General features: G+C 46.7%; 1 protein-coding gene across 6 annotated transcripts; it reads right to left on the bottom strand.

The window, feature by feature from the left end:
• Nucleotides 1-1,049: 1,049 nt before the first annotated feature.
• LOC129014227 (golgin subfamily A member 8B-like) lies at nucleotides 1,050-16,589 on the bottom strand. 6 transcript variants are annotated; one of them, XM_054451398.2, is made up of 17 exons: nucleotides 11,610-16,588; nucleotides 9,799-9,918; nucleotides 8,846-8,905; nucleotides 8,582-8,662; nucleotides 7,698-7,736; nucleotides 7,385-7,432; nucleotides 7,216-7,300; nucleotides 7,014-7,120; nucleotides 5,926-6,012; nucleotides 5,711-5,818; nucleotides 5,418-5,505; nucleotides 4,779-5,035; nucleotides 4,328-4,519; nucleotides 4,144-4,244; nucleotides 3,961-4,061; nucleotides 3,700-3,855; nucleotides 1,050-3,613 (listed from the first exon to the last, which is right to left on the bottom strand). In XM_054451398.2, the coding sequence occupies exons 1-17, from the start codon at nucleotides 11,655-11,657 to the stop codon at nucleotides 3,411-3,413; spliced, it is 1,881 nt and encodes a 626-aa protein (XP_054307373.1). In that variant the 5' UTR covers nucleotides 11,658-16,588; the 3' UTR covers nucleotides 1,050-3,410. The 6 variants fall into 6 exon arrangements, with proteins under 6 accessions (XP_054307373.1, XP_054307372.1, XP_063508605.1 ...); XM_054451397.2 differs by having other exon boundaries at nucleotides 4,328-4,522; nucleotides 11,610-16,587; XM_063652535.1 differs by having other exon boundaries at nucleotides 8,582-8,905; nucleotides 11,610-16,589.
• Nucleotides 16,590-16,858: the final 269 nt, after the last annotated feature.

The raw sequence follows: 16,858 nt of genomic DNA, 5'->3' as shown, positions 1-16,858 counted from the left end.
TAACACACCTGGAAGGTCCCTAACAGCCTAGCTGGACATACTCAAGACACTCTAGGGCTCCTCGTTTGGTGGCACAAACTCCAGGACCCAGTGAGGGAAATGGGAACACACCAGGACGGGCAGTATGGCTAAATCCATATATTCCAAAATAAAAAGCAAAATAAACAGGAGTCGCATCACCAGGGAGCCACGACTCCATCCCCGCCTCCTTCCTCTGTCCTTTGCTAGCAATAAATAAGTTTCCCAGCCACAAATAATTATTAGAACCTCCTCCCCATGTGCCAGCTCCAACCTCAGCTAGGTATGATACAGGGGCGGCCCTACCCTCTGGAATATACAAAACCTTACACAGACACAATATGTACACTGGGGAAGGGGGGCCACCCCAGCAGCCGGTGCCCTCGCCTGGTCCACAGTTAGCCCCACTGTCCTGCCTCTCTGAATAAGAAGGGAGCCCCCCGAGGGAAAAGTTGCTACGGTGAGAGTAAGGGGGCCATCAGGCCTCCTCCAAACAAACCACCTCCACCAGCCTCTGGCTGTTAAATAACAATCATCACCATCCAGAAATTTAAGGACTCAGCCCTGATCAAGGTGGCAAAGGGTCTCTTTGTCTTTCCCCATTAGACAGAGGTCTTGTCTTGCTACCCTAATTGTAAAGGGGTGACTCGGAAGGGGTGGTAGGGACATGGTGGCAGTGGAGACTCCAGCCCCACTTCTCCAGGCTTTGCTGACAGTGGTCTGCTTTTTCCCATGACTTTTTTTTTTTTTAAATCCCATAACTTCTTTTTCATAACTTTTTTTTGGTAACTTTTCAGAAAGCTTTTTTCTACTTTTTTGCCACATTTTTACAATTTTTATCCGATAACTTTTTCACCCCATAACTTTTTAAATCCCATACCTTTTTTATTTTGTGTTCTTTTAATAAACACTTGCATAGTTATACTACAATTTTGTGAAAATGAAAGAGATTATCTCATGCCAAGCATGCCCAGTATTTGCACAGTATCAATACCTTTAATACTATAGTTTTCAAGACACACAAAATAAAATTTTAAGGCAAAAACAGCACTTTGCAACAATTTAATAATTTATTACATTACAGTAGCATCACGCCAGCAGTCAATAATGCCACTTTAGGCAAAAGTTTTCAGTATTTCCGTTACACATTCTGTTAACAAGAACTCATACATTGGTAAAATTCCTTCTAAGAAAACTTGGCAAATAAAGCTTTGGACTGGAATTGGCATTTCTTTCTCTACTTTTCCTTCCCACCATTTCTTTCTTTTAAACTACAGGATTCATATTTTAAAATGTTTTAACATTTCATAGCATAATCATAGCAGTTACATTTTTAAATATTTATATTATTTTAAAATGACTCTTTAAGATACAGTTTTAAACCCACGGGCTAGAAATCATACCACTGTTAATTAGCCACATTATTTGGTCTAATATTTTTTCTTTATCATTCTGAAACTGGGTTTATCTAATACATTGATAAATTCATACAATTTGGAAGAGTCAGTTGAAGTCACAAGGACCCAATATGTGCCCTCTTTCATTGAATGCCGGCAAATCTGTTATTCCATTGGCAAAATCATATTGCTGCTCTCCTGTTCATCTCATATTTATAAAAGGATCATGAGGATGCCAAGTGCTAAAAATGGAGATGGTCTAGTGAGTAGAAAATCCCCACCCCAGCGAGCACACATACATCTCTCCCTACAACCTAATAATGTGATGTGTTTTGGAACACAGACATTAGAACTTCACGAAGTTTTAACTGTTGATTCTTTCCCAAGCACCATCAAGTTATGATTTAGGCAACGTATGACTGAAATGCGTTCATTCATCACTCATAGGCACAATCACATAAATATTGCACAAAATATGTCCCTGACTGAAACTGAGGTACAAAAACATATTTCACTCTTCGTAAAGAAGTTTGTGAGGAACTACAACTCTGCGATTGTATAAACACGTTTCCTGATAATACACTGACATTCACAAACAGTAGATTGCACCACAGTGTGTAAACATTTTAAGTTGCATAAACTTCTCCTTGATTTTCAAAGATAACATAATACTGTCTACTAAAATTCCTTTTTGTTTCAACTAAGTACTCTCACATATATTAGTTTATAATAATGTTTGTTACTAAAGTGTTTTCCACTCAAGGAAAAGAAGTAAATTCCTATGTCAGAGTAACCAAGGTGGTTGAAGAATAGGTATTAGCCAGAGACGTCTAGATGGTAAAATCAATCTTCAAGCCTCAAAGAAGCTCCATGAACAGAGAGGAATGCCAGGCACCACACAGCTTTCCTTCACTCTAATTCATTCTTGACCAGAGCCTGTATGCCTGTTCCAGGGACATTTAAACTCGTAAAGGATTTCTTATGATCTTTACTAAATACATTAAGAAGAACGCCAACCAGCGCCCTTTTGTGAACTGAGGCATGTAGTCATGTGATTAAAACAGGGAACATGAACTCTGACTTTAAAATGTATTATAGATACAAATGCTCTAAGCTAGGAAAGGTTTTCCACATCCACAGCCAATGATGGGAGCCTTTCATTCCTCGGAAATAAGCCCTTTTTAGGTCATTGGAAAAGAGTACAACTGCTGCAGCTCACGATGCAATATCTTCACGATCCCAGAGCATATACAAATCCTAAGGGAACTGCCACAGTACAGTGCTCATTCTTGGCACCGGAACAAATGAAACACACTTTATCCTGCACATACCTGCCAGAGGAGGCCACTTTCCTCTTCTGTGAGATTTAAAAAGCTCCCCCAAAAGGTTATTACTCCCATCACCAATACACAGAAAATGAAGGAAAGGCTGTTTACAGTTCTCAGCCTTTAAACAGCTCTAAATGTCAGTACTCATAGTGGCATATTACAAAGTAATAAACAGTGCACACTTGAGGGCAAAGCACATATTGAGCTCTTGAAGAGCTCACTGTGATTAAGATGAAATCAAGCATAATAGCAGAACATAAGCAAATTTTATCTGAATTCTGTAATGAATATGCACACTGCAATAACATTAAAAAAGCACGGGAGCCTATTTCAAACCAGCGAGAAGAGTTTTGTGCGACGACTGGGTCTTTGTGTGTTTGAACTCCCACCACGTGAGGGCAAACTCGATATGCATGCTAATGCCCTACAATTATGAAATTAAAAAAGAAAAATGCTAAAGGATGCCAGAGTGAACATCCGTGAGAGCCACAGAGACCCACTCTCCTTTAATTTTCTACAAATAAACTTAAACTATAAATTAGAAACACAAATAATCATGAGTGGCTGTAACATTCAAATGAAGTAAATGAATTGTGTAGGAGATTAACCCCGTAACTTTGTTTCGTTTTTAACAATGTCTTGAGCAGCTCTTTGATGATGGTGGTATTTATCTCCTTCTTCTGGGCAGCCAAGCCCAGCAAAAGCATGGCACACAGGGGTTGCTGCCCAAGCCTGGGTGCTCTTGGTGGTCCTGCATCTCACCAAGGAGCTGCACGATTGGCTGTGCAGTAGGGTTGTCCTGGGAAGAACCCTCCCTGGCTTCTCCTTGTGCAGGCTCCACGCTGTTGGTGAGGCTCACCTCACAAAGATCTTTGGAGAGAGGGAGGCGGGGATCTGAGTGGAGTGCTAGCCCCCCATGCTCCTGCCTGCTCACCCCGCCTGGGGGCTCTACTCACCACCATGCATGTCGGCAGCCCCAAGCTCCTGGGGGGCTGGGGCTCCTGGACCGGGTTCAGCAGCAGGGTTCCGGGCAGTGGCCAGGAATTTGCCGTGCCCCTCGTTATAGTTGGCACAAGCCACAACACCATCTCCTGCAGCTCCAGCAGCTTCACCTGAAGGGAGGGGTGCTCAGCTGTCAGGCCGCTGCTGGTGCTCACCCTCATGCCCACCCCCCCGCAACCCCACCCCTACCCCCACAGGGATGTTGCACACCCTACCTTCCCCTCCTCCTTGTCCTGGGCCAGCCTGGTGATGTCCTCCTCCAGGTGCCGCGTCTTTGGCACTGCCCCCTGGCTCTGTTAGAAGGCGATGCACTTTCCTGCGGGAGGAAAGGGCTCAGACGCTGGGGCCCCTCCCACAGCCCTGCAGCTCCGCCTGCTGTGCCCTGGTCTCCCACTCACTGATGGCATCTCTCTCTCCAGTACTGGATGAATCGAACTTCCAGTTTCTCCACATGCTCCCTCAGGTCCGCCTTCTCCTCCAGGAGGTCCATAAGGCCGCTCTGGAGCCAAAATTATGGGGTCACATCTCAGCAGCGACCTGCCTCACCCCTGCCCTTCTTGGCCCATGCTAGGACTCACTCACCTCTAGCTTCTCCATGACTTCCCGCAGGGCCCGGAGGGTCTCCCCACTCACAGACTCGCCCCCAGCCCCCGAGGCTGGGGCTGCTGCCTCTGGCTCCTTCTGGGCCGAGGTGACCATCTCCGTCACCTGGCCCAGCTTCTCCTGCAGCTCCTTTACTTGCTGCTCCAACTGCAGGGCGCTCTTGTCCTCGTTCTTCTGGACAGAGAGAAGCAAGTTCTGCAGCTGGAGACCCCAGAACTTGGTGTCTGCCTCCCATGGCACCGGGAAGGGTGGAGGCAGGTTAGAAAAATACTCTCCTCTCTCCCACAGCCACCAGAGCAAAGCTCTGACTCACGGGTGCCTTTGGAAGTAATATTTCATGTGAGGGCTGCACTGCCCCATTTTACAGGTGGGGAAACAAAGGCCTGGAGGGCTAGGGAGGAGGGCAGGCTCCCCAGGTGAGGCAACCCACCAGCTCCTCGTAGTCGCTCTGTGGCTCGGCCAGCTGCTGAAGCCTCTTCTCCTGTTCCCGAAGCCTCTCCTGCTGCTCCTGAAGCCTCTCCTCCTGCTCGCGAAGCCTCTCCTTTTGCCCATGGTTCAGGAGATTGATGCGCCGATTGTTTTCCACCTGAGCCTGGAGCTCTCCTGCCACTCTCTCCAGCTCCTTCCTCAGATCTTGCAGCTCCACCTCAGAGGGCACTGCTGGGGGATCCGGGGGCAGTGGTTCAGCTGAGAAAGGAAGCAGACCATAAGGGCCTCTGGATTCTCAAAACAAAAAAACAAAAAACAACAAAACACCTTCCTCTTGGCGCACAGCTCCTCTCAGGCCCCCCAAACTTGGCCTCACTGCTAATGATTCCTCGCACCCGGATGGTAGCCAATCTTCCAAACCACTTTCAGATAGAGAGCACTGTGGGTGGCTGACAATGGGCCCTCTTTGCTCATTAGGACACTGAGGCTCATGGAGATGACAAGACTTGTCTCCTGGCACAGACCTCTTTCCCTCTGCCTCAAAGCCTTGCCATCCACCCACCTTCCTGGGGCATTCTAAGCCACCCCCACAGCCCTCTGATGCCAGTCCTGCTGCCAGGTCATGCCAGTCACATCTTACCCGTCTGGTTTTTGAGTTTGGACAAACTCCTCTCCAGCTCTTCTACCCGATGTGTATCATGCTTCTTCGCCTCCTTCAATGTGCAAACCTGCCCAAAGCACAGGGGGAAAGGGCCCTGGAGAGAGGGGCTGGTGGCTGGACAGGCTGCCATCTCCCTCTCTGCCCCCACTTCCACAAAGCCCAGACCCAGGACCACCTCTGGCTGCACTATTCCCATTTTAAAGATACCCAGAAAGATCCAGTGACCTATCTAAGTTGTTGGGGGGGCGGGAGGCTGAAGGGTCAGATCTCACCTCCTGTGACATTTTCCTCATCCTCTGCTGCCACTGGGCCCTCTCTCCTTTTATTTGTAGTGCATATTGATCTCTCTCCAGCTGGACTTCTTTAAGCAACTCCTTCAACTGCAAGAATGGGCACAGAAGTTAGGAAAGGCTGTCACTGGTCCTCACCTGCTCCTGGCCACCTGGGGTCATCTTCCTTCCACATCCCTCCCTCTGCAAAACCTCACCTGTGTCACGTGTCGTTTCAGCAGTATCTGCTCCCTTATGGACTGCTCTAACTGCATCTTCATAAGTGCTTTACTGCGGCTCAAGAACTGGATGGTGAAGAGTGAGAAGTTTCGATCTGGGGAGCCTGGGCCATTCCACACAGTGCCCCTTAAAAGGGCTAGGGCTAGACCCAATATACAACTTGGCCAGTAAAGATCAAGGCATTTCCAAGCCCGTGGTCTGGTTTTGAAAAAAACTCAGTGAAGTTCGAAGGGACGAGGAGAGAGATTAGATAACATTGCTATTGTTATGACTATCACTGTTGGAACCTTTATGGAGTGCTTCAGCAGGTACCTCGCTAGCAATCCCATTGAATCCTCGCAACCACCAGAGGAGACAGTTACTATGATTACCTCTCTTGGGTAGATGAAAAAACATGGAGTATTTGAGGTTAAGTGCTTGCCTAAGATCACTTAGGCAGAGCTAGGATTTGAACACCCAGGTCTATCAGATTCTCTAAGCCCATTTTTCTTGCTGGGGGTGGGGGCAGAGTCAGGAAGGGGAAAATTAATCTTTTATTCACTTTTTGAAAGGATGATACATTCACATAGTCCAAAACTCAGAAGGTATAAAAGGGAAGTATCTCCTAGCCACCCCGTTGCTCTCTTCTGAGTTGTTTATGAACACTTGCAGACATGTTTTATGTATATTATCATAGTGTGTACACACACACACACACACACACACGTTTCCTTTCTCTACAGAAATGGTAATATACTAAAGGTACCCTTCTGTACCTTCACAGTATAAGTACCCAATACCCCACACCCCACCTAGGACTTGGCCAAGACCACAGCCAGGTAAGGGCAGGACAGCCACTTAGCCTCCAAGCTCTGCATCCAGTGCTCGCTCCCCACCGTGCCCCCCAACTCACCCACAGCAGCTGATTCAGCCTCAGGCTGCCTCTAACAACCATACACAAAAGCAGTGAGAAATGGCCATGCTGCCTTCTGGGCAGGACACTCCATCCTGCAGAAGGGACCTTTAGGCTCACTCCTCCATCTGTGAAGCCGGGTTCCCAGGGGACAGCGCAGGTGGTTAGACTCACCCCATCCGGCTTCTTCTGCGTGGCGGCGACAGCACAGAGAGCCCGCTCTAACTCTCCTGTACGCTGTGATGAACGTTGCAGGCGGCCGGCCAGATCCCTGGACTCGTCTGTAATGACAGAGTTGAGATGCGGCTCAAAGGACTCCCCCTACAGACCTGTCAAAGTGCCAGGTTGAAGGATGACAGGGTGCCCAGATTCCCACCTTCAAAGTATCTGAGAGAACGTTTCGTGCGATACAGGTCCGTATTTAGTTTCTTGTTCTCTATGTTCAATCTCTGGATTTGAACCTTTGGGAGAAAAGCCAAGCAAGTGCTGAAATGGAAAGAAACACTCTCCGGAGGACAGGAGGAAACTTCACACCCTCCACTCACCTCTAGCTCCGTTTGGGCTTTCTGTTTCTCACTGTTTGCTTCCTTTTCCTATAAGACGAGGAAGACAGAGCTCTTACCACGGAGAGGCAGAGATGGCACAGCAAGAGACATGCCCCCAGAATGCCACCAATGCCCCAGGACAGACCCACCCATGGGACCAGGTTATCAGGGGCCCTGTGGGGATGGGGTGGAATCTGAGGAGTGAGCCTTCTTCCCCAGGCTGGGAGTAGGCGAGACGAGACTGGGGCCTCTATGTCTGAGTGCCCCCCAAACCCTGCAGTCATCTCGTGAGCAAACAAAGAAATCACGTTACTTCTTCCAGCTGATGTTCCACTTGTTTCTTCTGTTGTTTCTGTGGGGAGAATCAAATTAAGGTGATGGAGGGTGGCCCCCTCAACTCTATTCCCCAGACAGGAAGCGGTAGGCAGGGGCCAGGAATGGATTTTAAAGGCAAAGTTCTCAGACCCAATGGGAACAGGAACTGTTCCTAAGCTCCCAAGGACAGAGGATTTGGGTCTTTGTTGGTTTTCAGCCACAGCCACAGAACTCCAAGTCTGAATCAGGAATCTCTAGAGAAGACAGTAACATAAACCTCTAGAGATGGAGTTTGAGAAAGGCTCCCCCTGCTGCCAGCTTGTGATTTAGAAAAGTGCGTTCATTCAGTAAACATTTACTGAGCACATACAGGCCAGGTACGGTTCTTCACAGCAGATATAGGATGAAAAGGACAGACAGGAGCCCTTGGCCCTGAGGTTTCCATTCTAGGGGGCCTTTAAATCTCAGACTCTCAGAGCTAACAGAGACCTTTGATACTCACTACCTCCTCTGGAAACACGAGCCCAAAAAGGAGAGGTGGCTTGTTGAGAATCAAAGATCAAATTAGGGACTGAGTCGTGGCAGAAATACAGGGCCCCTGACAAGCAGTCAGGCCAGCACTTCCCCAAGAGGCAACAACGCCAGGGCGTGTGTAGTACGGACTCGAGTAGGGGCGTCTGGAGGGGAGAGAGTCGGCAAAGAGGGCAGCAAAAGAAGAGCCATGCTGCATGCCCTGGGGTCCCTCCAGGTGAGTCCTGGGTGCCCCAGCTCCCTATCTGCCCTTGATGCCAGGGGCCCCCAGCCCCCTTCTTCAGGGCCCCAAGGGGAAACCGGAGCCTAGGATTGGCAGTGTGGAAACAGGGGACCCCACTGGACTCTTACCAAAGATTTGATGGTGTTATTCAGTCGACTGATTTTTACGGACCTCGAGTCCAGGACTGCTGCTTGTTCTTGGCGTGGGCTCTGAGGCGCATGCAGAGAGGAGGAGGTGGAGGAGGAGTTGGGGGAGAGGTAGAGAGAACAATCATTAGGGCTGGGGTGTGTGTGCGCTGTCTCAGCTGGCAGAGAGGCACCCAGTCCCCGCGGTGGGAGAAGGTTGGAGGGCTGGCCTGTGGGGTCACTGCACCTCCGCCCAGAGCCTCCTACCTCCAGATCCTTCAGGGTAGCAGATGATGTAGGGCCCTCCCCGTGGATACCTGTTGCTGACTACAAGAGATGAGAATGCACATGGAGATGTTCTGTCCCCCTCAGTGTCTGAGCCCTCCGACTTCCTTTCTTCCCCATCAACTGGCAACATTTTCTTTTCTGCCTATCTTGGACCCTTTGTCCCATAACTCCTTTGTGCCACCTTCTCTCCTGGTTCTTATCTCCGCACCATCCCACCCTGGGGCCCTTTCAGTGACTCCTGATGGCAAGTGGCTGTTCTCATTGTCCTGGCTTCCCCTTGAGACTGGGGATGAGGAAAATCAAACAGCAAAGACCATATCCTGGGTGTCCTGGGTGTTGACAGCAGGCCATGTACTAGGGATTAACATAAAATCGACAATAATAAATCTCATTTAAACTGCACAAATACAAGTCAAACAATACCACCTCTATTATACAGATGTGAAAAGAGAGGCCCAAAGAGCTCAAGCAACTTGCCATAAATCATATCCCTAGCAGACGGAGAGGCAGGATTCAAACCCAGAATTCTTTTCTTTTTTGAAACAGAGTATCTCTCTGTCTTCCAGGCTGGAGTGCAGTGGCGTGATCTCGGCTCACTGCAAGCTCCGCCTCCTAGGTTCACGCCATTCTCCTCCCTCAGACTCCGCAGAAGCTGGGACTACAGGCGCCCGCCACCACGCCTGGCTTATTGTTTGGTATTTTTTAGTAGAGACGGGCTTTCACCGTGTTAGTCTGGATGGTCTCGATCTCCTGACCTTGGGATCCACCTGTCTCGGTCTCCCAAAGTGTTGGGATTACAGGCGTGAGCCACCGTGCCCGGCCAAATCCAGAATCCTTAAGCACTACCCAACAGTCCATCCACAGTCTTAACAATTGCCCTCTACTGCCCCTTGGGCCCCCTGTCCCCAGGAGCCTGTCCAGGCAAGACTCACAGCCTCAGATGAGTGGCAACCACCAGAAGCGGCTGTCCCAGGGCTACTGCCATTTGCTTTCCTGTTCCTCTTCGCTGCTGCTGGAACACCAGGGCTGTTTCTCTGCCAATATTCTTTTAACTGTGGGAAAGAAGAGCAGTAATACTCATGAGAACTATCAGCCCCTACAGCCACATCCTCCTTTATAGTTTTTATAAAAGACTCTTATATACCATCTGATTTAATGACACCAACAACTCTATAAGGTGTCACAATCATTTAGGGACTGAGAGGGATTGATATCATGGCTAGAAACACAAAAAAAGAAAAAGGTGATACTGGAACTTGGAAACCCAGTCTTCTGACTCTAAGCTCTGGGGTTTTGCCAAGAATCAGCAGCTGCCAGGGACCAAACCCAGAGGCAGAGGTAGAAAAGGAAACATTAAGTAGGCAGGAGCTGTATGTCATGTGGTTTAGAGTCATACATCCTCACACGTCTGTTAGTGGGAAGAAGTGCACCAGTACCTCCCAAACTTTTATATCAATGTGTCCTCATGGCAGAAGGCAGCCTTTCAGTGAAATCTGGGAATTTATCAGAAAGAGGACAAACCAAGCCTCATTTCAGAGAGAAGTCTGGCATACTCTTAGACACCTATGGGACTGCCATCCCTAAGTACATTCATGTTTTTTCTCTTGATCTCAAGAGAATTAAAGGAAACTGATGCTTCACAAAGATGTCCCACATTTACCCTGTGGTACTCAAAGCACCCCAGGTTGAGACAATATGAGGAAGATTCAAACTGTCAAGTTCAGTTTCCCAAGGTCTATTCCACAGAAGATGAGGAAATCTCACTTCAGAGACCACTGACTGAAGGGCAGTCTGGTCCCAGAACCATGGAGAATGAGAATATGAGGTGGAGAACTCGGAAAAAAATGTTAAAATCTCTCTGGAAAGTAGAAGCCTGGGAGAAAACCAAACCAAACCAAACCCATTCTCCAATTGCCATCCAGAGATACTGTCAACGTTTTGAGTTCACGGGGGAAGTGTAGGCTTTTCCCACCATCAACATCTGTAAGGGAGTGAGGCAGCCTGAAACCTCTTGCTCCTGGGTCCCATAGTCTCCATTCCCCTTCCAGCTGGAAATTTCTGCTGTGACCAGAAGAACCAGAAATGGGGTGACAATGTTTAGGGGACTGGGTCATAAGACCAAGGCCAGTCTTGCAGTAATGACAGTTAGTAGGCAGACTGTGACATCACTACATTCCACTCCTCCTAGTGCGGGGGAGGGACCACATCAGCACGATGTCCGAGTCGCCGCTCCACGATGCGGGAGGGAAACACAGGGTTGTGACCCAGGTCCTTGGAGATGCCAGCGCAAAGAGCCCAGGGAGGTCGACCTTGAGGCAGCAGGAGGGGAGGGCAGAGTCTGCAGCAGGGAGCCCCAGGAGTCACCAGCCCAATGTCACCCAGGGACAACTGGTGAGGGCGGGGCCTGGGGCTGGGGGGGCCCAGGTCCTTGGAGACGCGAGCCCAAAGAGCCCAGGGAGGTCCAACTTGGGGTGGCAAGAGGTGAGGGCCCAGTAACGGAGCAGGGAGCTCCAGGAGTCACCCGCCCAAAGTCACCCTGGGGTGATTGGCGAGGGCAGGGACTGAGCTGTTTGCTGAAGGGGCAGGGCTGACTGACAAGATTTTTGTAGGGGGAGCCCAGAAGTGCTGGGGTTGGGGGGCAAAGTCCAGTGTGCCTCAGGAGTAGTATGGACTCTGGCAGCGGTCTTGTCATCAGAGGGGATCTGTGGCTGAGTTGGGGAGCCATGACCTGGTACGTCCTTACCTTTTTCTTGGCTGCAGCTAATTTGCTCTGTCGAGTTTCTTCTGCCATTGTGGGGTGGGGAGGGAGGCGGGGTTGGGGCCACGTCAGCAAAATCCCAGCGAGCACCGATCAAGGCCTCCAGTCACCTAGCAGGCAGCTGCGTAACTGAGCCAGAGGAGGCGTAACCAGGGCCCCAGTAGAATGCGGAATAGGGGTGTGGCCTTAATGCTCCAAGCCCATTGGTCAATGAGAAAGATGAAAGGGAAAGGGGGCGTGGCCGGGCAGCAGTGTATCCAGAGGGACCTGTGGCTCATCAGGAAAGCTGCCCATGCAACCGCTGTCCCCACCCACTCTGAGAGAGGGGAGGGGCTGGCTTTTGCTTTAAAACCTTTAAGACTTTAAAAAACATATGTGTGTATACTTTATATATATATATGTGCGTCTCTCTGTGTGTATCTATGTGTTCCTCCAGAGCTGTCTTCATCAACCAGCTTCTATGCAAGGTCTATGATTTTCGCCTATACCTTTCATCTTCAAATAGTGTACAAAAATTACCAGTATTACCTGAACTGAGATACAGATCCTACAAAAGTGGGAAATCCATAGCATGCTTGATGATTAATGAAGCAGACTATATTATCCAACATTCCAATAACATAAAATAATCAAAATGATTCCTTTTTTGGAAAAATGTTTCTCTTATTCTCCTACATTATTATTAAGCTTTTTTTTTTTAAACAGGAAAGACGGTTAATATCCGTAAAAACACAAAGCTTTTGGGCTGGGTGCGGTGGCTCACACCTGTAATCCCAGCACTTTGGGAGCCCGAGGTGGGTGGATCACCTGAGGTCAGGCAGTAGAAGTGTGAGCCATCACACCTGGCCAGCTTCATTTTAGAACTCTTTCCCCAGCACTCCATATGTTATGAATAATTCTTTTCTTCTTTTTTGGATAGCATTTTAGTCATATCTCTATTACCCCACTTGTCACATGATAATCAGTGGCTCACCCATCCATCTCCCTTGATTGCTCATGGGCTCCTTGAGAAGAGTCTGATTTTCAGCACCTTGAACAGTGTGCGACACATACATGCTTCATATGAAGAGAAGGAAATGATTTCACTACAGCGTAATTATTCCCAGAATTCAATGTCTGTATTTCTAAATTGTTCTAGATACTCTGCCAACAATCTGAGAATGTTATGTTTTTTCCCCAAAACTTCCATCCATTACCGTGTGTCTATGGTCATAGTTAACTCGATTGTGATGTCACCTTTGGCCAAACCCATTAATAGGTTTTTTTTTTAGGTGATTTTTAATTTTAATTTTTGATTTTGATCGTTTCTTTTCTGTTTTTTAAAGGTAGCAGTGTTTGATAAACTTCAACATCTCTATATCCCTGTGTCTTTGCCCCTGCTGGTCTCTGCTTGGAATAGTGTCTCAAGGTTTTAGTCACTTGGAAAAAATTTCTACTCACCCTTAAAGAATCAGCATAAATAGGCTGGGCATGGTGGCTCATGCCTATAATCCCAGCACTTTGGGAGGCGAAAGTGGGCAGATCACCTGAGGTCAGTAGTTCCAAGACTAGCCTGCCCAACATGGTGAAACCTCGTCTCTATTAAAAATACAAAAAATAGCTGGGCATGGTGGCAGAGGCCTGTCATCTCAGCTACTCGGGAGGCTGAGGCAGGATAATTGCTTGAACCTGAGAGGCAGAGGTTGCAGTGAGCTGAGATCGTGCCATTGCACTCCATCTTGGGTGACAGACTGAGACATCATCTCAAAAATAAAAGCTTAAATAATACCTTCTCTGAGAAGCCTTTATATTTTCCTATTCTTTCAGGAAGTGTTGAAAATTCCTCAACTTTTGAAACATTTATGCCTCTATTACTATGTATCAGGCAGTGAACTGAGTGCCTAGGATAGAAAGATGAAACTGTAGATCCTGCCCTTATGGAGCTCATGGTCTAGTATGGAAAACAGCCATATGAACAAATAACCACACTACAGGTCTTCAGAGCTCAAGTCCTATCCTAAATACTGCGAAATTAATGTTCTGTGAGGTTTTGAAAGTACTAGGGCCAGAGACAATATGGCTGCTTGGATGACTTTCCATCCAAGTTAACATTCGGCCCTCATCACAAAGGGAATACATGTGTGCCTCTTCCTTGCAACCCACCAGTGCCTAACACATCATATCACCACTTTTGAAATTAGGAAACAGGCTCAGAAGTCCAAGAGCTTGACCAAAGTAACTCAGCTGGTAGGTAGCAGAGTCAGGTCAGTATGATTCTTCTTCAATATCCTGCCAGCTACATGGGCAAGTGGCCTCAAAATCAACAAAAGTAAAGGTGGACATGCATCAATGGAGAGAGGCTCAAAAGGAGGATTTTATACAAAAGAATAGAACAGAAATATTCTGGAAGTATATCTGTGGATGTGAAGCAGGAGGGGGCACACCAGGTTTCACCCTGGCCAAGTGAATCTATAATTCCAACCTAGGCCTCGCCCCCCGAGCTCCAGACTTAGCTATCTGTCTTTCTTACTCTAATATAAAATCCACAGGGCAGGACCTTAATCTCTAGCTTGTTCACACAGATTAAAGCAGAGTCTTGCTTATAGTAAGTACTTAATAAATACATGAATGAATAAGTAAATGATCAAAGAAGCTAAAGAAACATTCCACACTCTTGGGGGAAGGGATTATCATGAAACACACCCTAGCAGTCACTTACAAATACAGTTGACCCTCATTATTTGTGTATCCCATATTTGCAAATTAGCTTACTTGCTAAAATGTCTTTGTACTCCCCAAATTAATACTTGTGGCACTTTCAAGGTGGCTCCTGGATAGACACACAGTAGTGAAAACTCTGTCACTCTTTGCACACGTCCCAAGCTAAGGTCAAATAAAGTGACCTTGGTCTGCTTGTTTCAACTCTCATACAAAGATGACCTGAGGACAGAGACAGTAGAGGACACTGCAGGGTAGTGCAAGAAGCTGTGGCTCTGGGGCCAGTTGGATGGGATCTGAATCATAACACTGGCACCTGTTAGTGGAGCGGCCTCAGACAAATCACTTACAATTCTGTACTTCCTTTATTCTTTTTGAAATAAAGAAAATTCAATCTACCAGTATGAGTTGTTTTTAGGAATTAAGATGATAACCTACATGACATATGTATTTATGTACATATTTACCCTGGAAACGAGGGTTTGCTATTTGGTTAATTCAGTGTTCCGGGCAACTTTATAGAATATAACTACTGCAAATAATAAGAATTGGCTGCAATTATTTATAAAGAAATAACAGAGATGTAGACAAAACAATTATTTGGATGAGCCAGAGGCAGGCTTCAAGAAGCTTCTGAAGAAACAGAACTTCAGCAGGCACTTAAGGTGTAGAAAAGGTTTGCAAGGAGATAGAACGGCACCTACAGAGAGAGGTCCAGGTAGGGTCAGGAAACGGCATTTCAGGAAGTCTAGAGCAGTAGAAGATGAGGCCAGAACATGGTGCCACAGTGCTTCTCTGCACCCTGTACACACCCTGTACTGCAGAACCTCACTCTCTGCATTTAATTCTTGGTTTCCAGTTCTCTCTTCCATTAAACTGTGAGCCCCTCAAGGTCAAGGTCTCTAAGAAGAAACCATAGCTACAGTCCTCTAAATTTGAAAACAAGTTATTAAACACAGATACACCCAAGAAGACTGTACAAAACTAATGTTGGATTTCAATTGCAGTCATAGAAATTCACAACTGGTATACATTTGCAATCTGTCCAGGATTTTTCTCTGATGACTGCTGTAACTCTGTCATAAACCCTTTTCATTGTTTTAGACACCGACACATTTGTTAGAATGTTTGGGAAAGACATTCTAAAAGAGCAAGAAAGATCTTGATCTTTTTTGTGTAACTGATTGATTGCTTGACTGACTGAGATGGGATCTCATTATGTAGCCCAGGCTGGTCTAAAACTCCTAGATTCAAGCGATCCTCCTGCCTCAGCCTCCCAAGTGGCTGAGATTACAGGTGCATGCCACCATGCTGGGCTCTAGTGTGATGTATTTATAAGGCTTAAACATATGGTTCATTATACAAGGCTGCCACCTCAGAGTAAAGATTTTTTTAAATTCACCCTAATAGACTTATTTCTCTATATGCAAGATACAATTTTACCATAGTAAAACACAAGGAAACATACTGATATACATATATGTTACAAAGAGGATAAAAAAAGCAATATAATTTTCTCCACAAAAGCTTGCAAAATCCTGGCCAAAACACAGTAAACAGGATGTTAAACTCACAGCTTACATTTCTCCACTGAGACCTATGAAAAACAATGCCAGTTTTTGTACAGTCACAAAGCTAAGCACTGTGAGAATTTACAAGATTTGGTTAACTTGTATATTCTCCCCACCCTGACAGACAAGTCCCAAAGGAGCCTAGCAGTTTTACCCCAACATTTCAATCTCCTCCAACCTCCAAAATAAAACCCTCACAGTCCAATATCTGAATTTATATTTTCAAACGTCCAAAATCTTAATCAAAACAAAGAGCAGTGCATTAGCTTTGCCGCCATAGAATTCTTGGTATAATTTTACTTAGGCACATCACAGATGGTACTATTACCTAAAAACATATGGGTAGAACCAACATTACTAGAAACCAAATCGAACATATTATGCAGGTGAAAGGGAATAGGGAGTGTTGTTTTTAAACAGATTCAACGCTGTGATTCTCCACTCATAGGTTAGGTGTGATCAAATCACATAGTGCTGTCCAGCTAAGTACGTCCTATATTGTATGACAAAGTAGGGTAACCAATTATTTATTGAGGATGCGGTGGGTACACAGAGGCATGCCAGAAGCTGTAAAAGACTTCATTCTTGCCCTCAACAAACTTCCAAGTTTGTAGACAGCCTGATAGAAGGTAGTCGAAAGCAAATACTTCAAGCACTATCCATCACAATTGCCTTAGATATTTACTCTACCCTTCTACAAGCCTGAATATTTCGAGGCCCCCTTTCCTATCTCCCATGGACTGTATGGCTCAACATTCTTTACAGCCACAGGCTTTCCTGGACTTCACGTTATTATTGAATCAACATGTCTCACTGCCTCCTTCGCCAATTAAAATTCCACTTTCCATCCAACCACCACTTTGGCTTTGAAGCCACTGCCTGATACTGACACTTTGTCGATGTAGAATGACTATTCTTATACGTCTCTGTCTACTGATTAGGATCCTACTTTTAGTAGAAACAGTG

This window comes from Pongo pygmaeus, chromosome 16, assembly GCF_028885625.2.
Source record: "Pongo pygmaeus isolate AG05252 chromosome 16, NHGRI_mPonPyg2-v2.0_pri, whole genome shotgun sequence".
Taxonomy (NCBI): Eukaryota; Metazoa; Chordata; class Mammalia; order Primates; family Hominidae; genus Pongo; species Pongo pygmaeus.
Note: the sequence above shows the minus strand (reverse complement) of the source record. Positions and strands in the feature narration are given on the sequence as shown.